Genomic DNA, 10,771 nt, shown 5'->3' on the forward strand with positions numbered 1-10,771 from the left:
ACACTAGTCTAATGATGGAGTTAAAAATTTGTCCAAGTTACAGTCTACAGAAGTTTACTAATAGAAAAGTGTAGTAACAATGAAATAACACTGAGATAGGGGATGCCTCTCCATTACCACCCGGATCCTACTGAATGAGTTTATATCAGTGATCAGCAGTCACAAAGAAGCCACGAGGAGGTCTAAAGCAAAAAACTGCTTAACTAAAACCATCAAACAAGCGAGTCACAAGGGGGATACATTCCTGTGGATTATCCATGAAAGTTCCCTCAGCCTTCACTTATTGGGAGAGTGCAGCAGCTATTGGCAAATGACCTGACGTGGCTTAGCACCATACATCTCTTTCTACTGTATACAAGTTTGCTGAACTAAAATTTGAGTGTTTAGTTTTCTATACCATGCCACAGGAGTTTCCAGTAAGAGTAATACTCTTCAGTTGTGTCCCCCCAAAAATCGATGTTCCTTCAAAATGGAATACTCTGATAGTCATCATTTTGTGCACACTGCAGCTTGGCTTCACAACTCTGCTGCAGACCAGGTCAAACACCACTGATAGTTCCCCAGTAGCAAGAGGACCAACTTTGGGTCAAAAAGAAAGCTCTGATTTCTTCAGCTCTTGCAGTTTTTACATCAGGCCTCATTTCTTTAAGAACAATGAAAGCTTGCTGCCGTATTAAATCTGTTTCAAAAGGTACTGTCACACATTAATGAGACACTACTGTAAATGGACTCTTTAAGGACCAAATTAATTTAGCATACACCAGCTCTTTAATAAGTAGTATTAAGAGGCTTAGAACATACAAGTATTGGCCAAGTTCCCCTCTCATTTATGAGAAGTTAGATATTATAAGCATGTTATAGACAGGTTGTACATGCTACAAATCATAACAATTAGGTCATTACCATGAGGTCCAGCAGAGAGTGATCAACCATCCATTTGTAGTTTTACAAATCCCAGACAGATTTGTAGCTCCTTTCACAATAGACATTGATGCTAACTTTGGCCAAATCCTATTGGAATACTTTCTATACGCCTAATATTCCTGCAGTATTTGTCTAGAGATCTTCCTCCTGAAGTGTGTAGTTCCTGTGGCAGAATTAGTGACATATTCCTCTCCACTAAAATGTTGATATGCAGAGTAGTTCCAGGTTTAGGTTCGAGTCCAGGACACATAAGTATGTTTGACTACTTGAATAAGTCTTCCAGGAGGGAGCAGGAAATCTCTTGCTTCTAGGTAAGTAGAAAACTACACAGTTCTATAAAAGGACTTTGACTTGGTTATTGTACATGCTTATAGTACTATATAAACTTAGGCTTTTAAACATTCACTCATGTTTATCATAGAGCAAGTCAGACACCACAACATAATATGCAACTGTTTATTGAACTTCAAATTCCATGATATGCCACAGATTAAATAGTTAAAACCCATTCATGTAATATTACAGTGTTTGGAATACTCTCTCAGAACATCTCTTTAGACAAAAATGAAGAGCCAAACTCACACTTTCCCCAAATAATTTGAGGGGGCAGGGTGGGAGGAAAAAAGCGCTTCAGACCGACCACAGAAGAAACTATACAAGGCATGATAGCACAGTCACATATCTGTTGCAAGGTACGCTTCAAATTAAAAGGAGTTGTCCATTATAGTCCATATAATATACATTTCCTAGGAGGTGTAACAGGACAGATTACGTGGTAGAATAGATGCTCCAATTTAAAAACCCAAAAAAACCAAAAACCCCCACACAACCCAAAACAACCCCCCCCCAAAAAAAACAAAAACAGGAAGCCTAGAAACATAAGTTAGCATTTTTTTTTTTTTAAACCTGGGGTAGAAACTAAATTTGAGCTGGACTGTAAGTAGACAGCTACACTCTAATGGACTTCAACCCATGTATGGTAAGGTTTACTATGAAAACCTTGACACTTTAAGGTAAAAGGTTAAGACGGGATAATTTGATTCTCTCAACTATGATCTATTTGGGGTTTGAACAAAATCCTTGAAAAACGTGAAAAGTTAACGAGTGCATTAAGTGCACTTCTCAGCTTCTGGTATCTGACTTACACCCATTTGCCTTAATGGGATATTTATATAATTAAGGCAAAAGAGAAAAGAAAAATCTGTGTTAGCAACAGATACACAGATGACACCATGAATTTTCAAGCTAAGCAACTGACAAAGTAACTCAATAATACATTCATCTTTATGTCTAAAGCATTCATACAAAACACAAGTTGGAGCCAAAAACAAAGTTAACTTTAGCTTGTGCGACTCAAGAAGTTCATTTGGAAGGAAGCTCAGTCATCTGACCGGATGACAAGGTTTCCCAACTTTGCAAGGTAGTCATCAGTCACAGCTCACCTCAGAAAAAGGTTCTGAGCTGGAACGTCAAGAAAGCACGTTGGTGCCATACCCCGCAAGTCAGGATTGACAGTTCCAATTTACCCCACTGTTATGCTGTTTTCATTGCCATCATCTACTGAGGAGGCCTTGCCAATGTACTATTTCTGGTTGCAATACAACTGGTGTAACTGCTGCTTTCATTTGTTTTACCAGAGTATATTTGGACACGGAAGCCTTCTACAGAGATAAATGTACATGGCATGAAACAGCTTAACAGCAGGGCTTAACCTCAGCAGCCAGCCTGAGTAATCTCTTGTCCAGAAGATTTTGTAATATTCATGGTAGTGAACACCTGCAAGAAACCAGAAAATTACTGCTTGGATTTAATCATATTTTGTGCAGTAATGCAAACTGCAATTGATTCCCCTCTGTAAGAATACATTAAGCTAGTATTCCAATATCACTTAAAGAAACTGAGCTGCAGACTGCGTAAATTACCATTTACTGTAAATTTCTCACTTCAGGAATCAAAGCAACATCTGTACAATTTACAGAAGGATAACACTGATTGAACTCAGAAGTCTTGTCTTGTAAGTAGGCAACTTCCCTCCCCACTCAGTGGTAATGAACTCCTGCCTTGAAGTTCCAGTTTCCCCACTTACCTCGGCACTTGTTGGATGTATACCAATCGTTTCATTAAGCAGTTCTTTTGTCAGACCACATTTTATTGCCGCAGCAAAGCCTTGAGTAATTTCACCAGCACTGGGGCCAAGAACATGAAATCCAATGACACGGTTCTTAAAGGAGGAGAAAGAATGCCACTTTCATTATATTTAGAGACAACTTCATTGGCTATTTCTTTCAAGCAATTAAGAGGAATAGAGCAAATTTACTGTACTTGAGTTTTAAGAAACAAATAAATTTAAGCAATTAAGTGGGTACTGCCTGCAGTGGCTACTGGTTACAAAGCAAGGCAGAAGGTAGAAAGGAAAAGCCAAAATCTTGGGTGTTTTACATTATTCAGTAGGGGATGTTTTCAAAAACAGTTTTGTGATAAATTTTAAAAGAAGTATTCTATCCGAAAACATACAAGCAATTGTTGCCAGACATCTGCTAGCAGTAGTTGATATGGGATACTAATGCTTGACAATAGTAGTGACTTGTATGTAAACATCCACCTATTCTGCATCCGTTCCAGCTTTTCTTGCCCCAAAAAGAACCTGAAGTTTATGCTAGGTCCCTCCCTCTACCAGGTGTTTTTTTTCTTTAGTTCCTTCAGTGAAGTTTCAACATTAAGTTTGAAACAGATGGCTTTGTGAACAGATCAGATCTCAAGTTAAAAGTTCAGGAAGAGATTAAATTTAAAGCTCACCTCCTCTCAGCCTGTCTAAAAAGACCACAGCATTTTCTACGACCAATACTTGTCCTCATAAATGCTTTAATAAAAGGCAATAAAGTTTTGGGGGTTTTGCATTGGATGCTATGAAACAACTATAAAAGTCTTCTTTTCCATTACTGGAAAAAGCTGAATTGCTAAGGGAAACAATGTGTCTTTATGAGCAGAAGAGATGCACAAGAACATACTTGTGGCTAAATACACAATGGCATATCATGCAAAACACAAGCAATTTGAGGTTCAGGTTAAATGACCTATCAAAACTTTTTTTTTTTTTTATACTGTGAACATTGAAGAGCAAAGCTACCCCAACATTCACTTGACGTACCAATTTACTTCCAAATATGCTCCTGCTAAGGAATATCAAAACAGTCATCCTGTAAAGACTACCCACTTGTTCAATCTGCTCAAATACCCAAGAGTTAATTTGCTCCCCAGATCCAGCAGTTAAAGTTCCTAATGTACTTGGAGACTGTACTAAATAACAAGTGCATAACTAGACACATGGCTAGAACACCTGACCTCAAGTAAGCCAACTGCATCCTAACATTACAGACCAGAGGAGTGACCTAGAACTTTCATCCTGGGAATATTCTCATATTGCACATACCACAGTTTATATCTACGTACATTTGCAAGTTTGTTGCATATAATCTTTGCATAACAAGTATTGTTGTCTCTGTTAGGTACTGTCCACTCAAGTGGCCAGAACAAAGTGTGATAAACCTAAGGGAACAAGGGAAAGCAGCGTTAGACATGCACGTTTCCTAATTTAGAATCTTCTCAGAAATCCTGGAATTTTCTCTCTCTCTCTTTTTTTTTTTTTAATTATACACATTTAACCAAGCTTTTATATATTGGAGGAAATATATATGCAATTCATTAAAATGCATTAATTATTGTTTCCACCTCCTCCCTTCTTCCTAAATAAGCAGGGATATTAGCAATTAAAAGACAGTTTACACAGATTGAACTTGTCCATAACTAGCAGGCTTTTATTTAACATTGCTCTTAAAGTGGTTTGTTACACTGCCATAAAAAACCCCATACAAATATGGTCTTTTTACTGAATGTGCAGCAACCTTAGTGCAACTTCCTATGGTATTATATATGGTTGTTCATTACTCCTAGGTTAGTGCTGAAATCTGAAAAAAAATAAATGAAGCAACATGTACACTTGAAGAAGGCAAGATATAAACAACAAAAAGGTATAGTCCTAAGAATCTCCAAACATACGCTTAGCAAAGAACTTGCATACTAGTGTATTTACTCAAAACCAAAATGAGGTTTTTTTCCCCCCTTGTGTCTCAAGCTCCAGGCCAAGGCACAGAACACACAGCAGCTCTGACCCCCTACATGGCCAAGCAGCAGTCGTTGCAGTGGCAGTACCTCTGGCCCTGTGACTGGGCTGGAGCCGAAGCTGCCAGCACAACTTTAACTGCTGCTAGCTCTGGCCCCCTCCTGGTCAAGCACCCTGTGGCTCCATGCCACTGGCTGGAGCGGGACTGGTACAACTGACCAGAAGCACTAGTGAGGGGGGTAGGAGGGTAGTACAGGTGACAAAGTGTTTATGTGTGGGAGTATGCTGGTGCGAGGGCACACAATTAGATTCTCCACATGGAAAATTACAACAACTTATCATTTTTCCTATGTATATAGAATGTGATTACAAGGGGGTCATCTTGGATTTGGGGAAAATCGTAAATAACTTTGGAGTGCTGGTTGAAAAGGTGCTTGTGCCCTGTTCCATGGAAATTAATGTTCGCCCCGCCCCTTTCGATTTGTATAGCTGCAGAACTTCAAGAAGTACATGCAAACTCATCTTATTCAAGGGCTCCTGGATTTTTTGGAAGACGTGTTCTCAGTTACTTGACTGTTTCAGTACTGCTGACAATCACAAGTGTTCAAATAGGGACACACTATAAACATCTGCAATATTTTCAACTCCTGTGGCAGTCCACTTTATTTATAAGAATAGTTTAAACAACTTTGAAAACAAAGCCTCCAGATTCTCACCTCCAAGTTATGCTCTCCATATTCTTTAACTGCTTTCTCTTCTGGCAGTCCACAAGAGCCATATTCCAAAGGAGTAAAAACTGTAGTTGGTACATTGACATAATCACACTGAAATGAAGAATGGAATTAGATGTGCATGTCCAGCACTCAAGAGGAACTAAGCTTTCCTTGTTTTAAAAAGGAAACATTTTGTATTAGCAAATACTCTTTAGTTCCAGCACTCAATGGCATATTATGACAATATGTATGTGATGCTGGAACAAAAACCAAGACTACCAGAGAATGTTTGCAGGTTGACTAGGTTTTGCCACTTCATCTCACCCCATTTTTTTTTTTGAACTAAAGCTCATGTATTCTTAGAACATGATCTTACCTTTATAGAACTACCAGCATAAAGTCTGCGAGCTAGTAGTCTGCCTGCCTGAATGGCAACTGGGGTCAGTTCAAGTTTTCCATCCAAGATATCTCCAATAGCATAGACATAGGGCACGTTGGTTTGTTCTTCATCACTTACTGGTATTTTTCCATTCCTTTTTAAGAACAGTACACATTTCAATATCAATGAGAAATCAAAAGGAGATTTTTCTGGTACATGTAAACATCACAGTAATTTTAACTACTGCCCCATATAAAAATGTGGATGTATCGTATTACGTTATAGCCTCAAGTCATAAGTTACCCATGTCCCCCTCAATTCCAAATCATCAGAACTTAACCTGCAGAGAACAGGTCTGGCCCACAAGTACATATCTGCCCACTGTGAACCTAGTGAGCTTAGACTCTGATCTTTTTATCCAATAGTGGCTTGAAGGAATAATGTATATCTCCCCCTCCAGGCAATAGTCTTAAGTCCATTAATTCACAAAAAAATTAAGAGCTGTTAAGGCAAGGGGGATGCTATTGCTGTGCTTACAATACTAACTGAAACAGGTAAAAACCAGCAAGGCATGTCAATCTTACACTTGCAGATCACAAAAAACACAGTCTCATTATTCTACGAGGGCCATCTTAACGTAACGCATTTTCTTATTAAAAACAGGACTCCTAGTGAGCAACTACTTTAAAAAAGGAACGGAATTAAGCTTTTAGGGTGCCTATACATGTGCAGCAAGGCTGCTCCAATGCACATTGATTAATTGTCTGCCAGGGCATGGTAATTACCGTGCATCAGTGCCAGCATCCCCGCGCTGAAAAGCGGTGGCAGGGGCACTTTAATTTAAGCTCATTCGACAAACTTTAACGAAAGTGCCCCTGCCACCATTTTTCAATGCAGGGACGGTGATATGAGACGTGCCAGGTGCTTTAAATGGAGCTGCTCTAATTAAAGTGCTGCACCCCACAACTCTTGGAGCACATGTATAAATGCCCTTAGATCTTAAATAGTAGAACTAAGGAAAAAATAACTTCTTTAAAAACATGGATAAAAATTACAGGAAGTAAGAAGCCAACAGGCCTGCCCACACATCAGCTGCTACTGTAGTAATTGTTTCTGTGTATTCTTACCACAGGGTAAATGAAAGTAAAACTGTGGTAAGCCCACCCCTCTTCTGAGGGTGTAACTATAATTACTTAGCTTTCCCATGCCATGGGATTAGGAAGTGCACAAAGGCAAGCAGCAGCCAAAAGTTAAATCTGTTCCCTCCTATCCAGCTGTGATTGGTTTGTTTATATTCCAAAACAGAGGTGTCAGACTCTTTTGGCCCTGCAGACTTAATCTAGGGCTTCCTGCAGGCTAGACAGCCTATGAGCAGCCCTGGCACTGTTTTGGTATAGTTTAGAACCTAGACAGTTAAATGCCACTGCCGCTCACTCCTCCCCTTTTCCTCTGCTGCCAGGCGCAACTAAAACACCCAATTTTAGTAGCAGGTGACCCATCTCCACAGAGCAGATCTGGGCCATAGGCTGCATGTTTGACACGCTGCCCTAAAAGAATATACCCAAGTTCATTTTTAGCAGGAGAACATTAAAATATGCTCTCACATTTTCTTGAACAATTGTCCATACACTTGTCTCAACTGCTTGGTGTGCTATTAAATTTTGAAGTCAACTCACTATTTACTACCTAGAATTCATCAAAAACTACTGAAATGAAGAAGATGCCAGACAAGTTAAATACTCACTTTTCATTGATTCTGACCCCGATTTTATCCAAACCAATGTTTCTGGTGCATGCATCACGGCCAATTGCTATCAAAACCTACAACAAAGTTAGCTAAAATTACTGTAAATCACTGTTATGATTAGTCTGTTTCAAAACATCCAGTAAAAAGCAGAGAGAGAATAAATGAAGCCACTTTTTCCCTTTAGTTCTTGGAAGGTAGAGAGGCCAAATGTAATCTCTATTTGTTCTAAAGAGGTACTAGGAAAAAACAACATAAAAGAAACAGCAACATGACCTTACATATGGCACAGGCTACAAGAGTAAACCCTACAGTACCCTGGCTAAATGTGTTATGTTGTGTTGGTAGGATACTTACAAGATAAATAACAAATGGAAAATTTTCCTGGTATATCAGGTTGATGACTCAAGCAAAAATGACAGCACGTTAAGCTTTTCACTCTTCTGTGCTTCAACAAACAAGCAAGCAAACTTTGATAAACATTAAGGAGAACCAAACTGCTTTTTTCCTTCTGTCATCATTTGGCTGTATGAATATTCTTACAGCCAAGAACAGGGATATATCTTAAGTATAAGGCTTCTTACAGTGTTATACTCTCCTTCAAAAGTGTCTGATCCTTCAGTAGACCTTGCTACCACTTTTAGTCTTCCAGGCATGCCTTCTTCCAGCCTTTCAATCTGTAAATAAATTCACAGGTTTAGCAAACTTATCTGAACTGGCAGAACTTTACTGCACTGTCTTACTTTCTCTACTGCAACCCACCAGCTTGTACAGTTAGTAATTAAATACTTATAAATACTCAGTCATACAGAATGTTGCAGCTTATCTTCTACAAAGCTAAACTCTTCCCAGAAGACATCTTATCACTAGAAGCCTGCATGCTTTGTATTCTGATTTTTGGGCCAACAATGAAACGAACAAAAGAGTAAAACAAATGCACTTGCCTGAATAGGTACAAATTTCCTGATGAATTTTACGCCATGGGTTTCCATATGAGCACCTGCTCTTTCTGCCATTTCTTGATCAAAGCCTCGAAGAAGGATGGAGCGCACCATAACCGACACATCCAAACCAATGCCGGCAAGAAACCCTGCACACTCCAGAGCCACATAGGACGCTCCCACAACCAGAGTTTTGCCAGGGCAGTAAGGCAGGGAGAAGAGATCATCACTAAACAGAAAAGAATATGGCTGAACACACTGAAAGGTTGTTATACAATTCAATTTCACTTAATTTTTCTGAATGCACTTACAACAACAAAAAACAATCTCCGTTAAAATCTTTTCATCTCACCTTGTAATACAGTATTCTTTATCTCCAGGAATACCCAAATATCGGGGCCTCTCCCCTGTGGCTAGGACAAATCTTTCTGCTGTATGATAGGTTTCTTGCCCTTTCCTATTTGTTGCCTGGGAAACAGAAAGAGAAAGATGTACTGCTAGATACCAGGAAGGTTATGACAAGAAAATTGTATCACCTGCCACCAGCTTCAATTCTTCAAGGAACCAATAATGTAGGCGGCTTCAGAAGAGCCTTCTGAAAATTGGTAAATTATATTAGAACTATATAGTTCAGCGGTAATAAGATCTCTCAAGATCATCATCCATCAATACTCATCTCACTAGTTACAGTGAATAAGGAATCACATTTTAAATCTTGTTCAAATCAGCTAAATTGATCTTATCTTTTAATGTAAAACTTTAAAAACCTTGGATATTCCTACCTACAATGTAAAGTTACTTTGAAAACCCAGATTAGAGTTCAGTGGTAATAACACTGCCAGAAAATAATTCTCCAAATAGCTCTGAGACTTGTGGGGCAGAAATCTAGAGAAAGGCTTTCAGATAGTGCATTATACCATGTATACTTCCCAGCTGGTAAATTTAACTCTAATAGTTGCAGTGAAGATTCAAAGAAAGGGTTGGAGGAAGGGGAGCCAGGCAATACATACTCCCCCTTCAGTGTTACCCTTTGGCTTTCAGACAGTTAGGCTGGAATAACCAGTACAACTTATACTAGAGCCAGGCAGCTGTTCCTAGTTAGCTATGCACTAATCAGTAAACCTGTGCAAAGCTTCAGTCTCCAATTTGATCCGGCAGAGATTCGACCTGATTTGGTGGATGAATCTCCAAATCAGAGTTGAATCAGGAGACCCTTCAGATCTCTCCAAATCAAATTGGAGAAATTCCGCCACAGACACAGCTTTAAAATGTTTTTTCTACATACCTCAAGGTAGCAGGCAGTTCGTGAAAGCTGTGATGCTGGGGCACATGGAGCATCCTACAGGAGCATGGGGGTCTCCCCAATGCGCTGGGCAGCATACCCAGAGTGGACCAGAAGCACTTCCAGTCTGCTTTTGGGTTCGCTGTCAAGCATGTGGGGGGGCTCCCCCATGCTCCAGCTGAATCCGGATCTGAATTGGGACAGTAATCTGAATCAACAAATTGAATATGGCATGTTTCGCACACCCCTACTAATCAGGCTTTAAATCACTTCCAAAGTCTGACATAGGCAATAGGGATGTGCAAAAACAGGCCATATTCAACTGGGATTCAGCCTGAATTGGGGACAGTGATTGTATTTGTTGATTCGGATCACTGTCCCGATTCGATTCAGCTGAGTCTGAATATGAAGATTCGATGCTGATTTGGAGAATCAATGACTTGGCCATAGACACCACTTTAAATGTCTTTTCTACATACCTTGAGGTACCAGGCGCAGTTTGTGAACACTGATGTTGGGGCAGATGGAGCATCCCACAGGAGTGTGGGGGGGAACCCTGTGTGCTCGACAGCAAACCTGGAAGTGGACCGGAAGTGCTTCTGGTCCACTTCCGGGTCGGCCACCAAGCGTGCAGGGGGACCTCCCCCCCGCCGCCCGGTGCTCCCCGG

General features: G+C 39.9%; 1 protein-coding gene across 1 annotated transcript in view; it reads right to left on the minus strand.

The window, feature by feature from the left end:
- Nucleotides 1-749: 749 nt before the first annotated feature.
- The window catches only part of TXNRD3 (thioredoxin reductase 3), a 43,866-nt gene continuing 33,844 nt past the window's right edge, over nt 750-10,771 (minus strand). The window contains exons 8-16 of the mRNA XM_019504927.1: nt 9,174-9,289; nt 8,825-9,050; nt 8,465-8,557; nt 7,881-7,957; nt 6,134-6,290; nt 5,761-5,868; nt 4,375-4,470; nt 3,011-3,145; nt 750-2,700 (exon numbers count right to left, since the gene is read on the minus strand). Of these exons, the coding sequence (XP_019360472.1) occupies nt 2,638-2,700; nt 3,011-3,145; nt 4,375-4,470; nt 5,761-5,868; nt 6,134-6,290; nt 7,881-7,957; nt 8,465-8,557; nt 8,825-9,050; nt 9,174-9,289 (1,071 nt within the window). The 3' untranslated portion in view covers nt 750-2,637. The remainder of the gene's footprint in view (nt 2,701-3,010; nt 3,146-4,374; nt 4,471-5,760; nt 5,869-6,133; nt 6,291-7,880; nt 7,958-8,464; nt 8,558-8,824; nt 9,051-9,173; nt 9,290-10,771) is intronic.

Source organism: Gavialis gangeticus, unplaced genomic scaffold (assembly GCF_001723915.1).
Source record: "Gavialis gangeticus isolate Ggan-Ray unplaced genomic scaffold, GavGan_comp1, whole genome shotgun sequence".
Taxonomy (NCBI): Eukaryota; Metazoa; Chordata; order Crocodylia; family Gavialidae; genus Gavialis; species Gavialis gangeticus.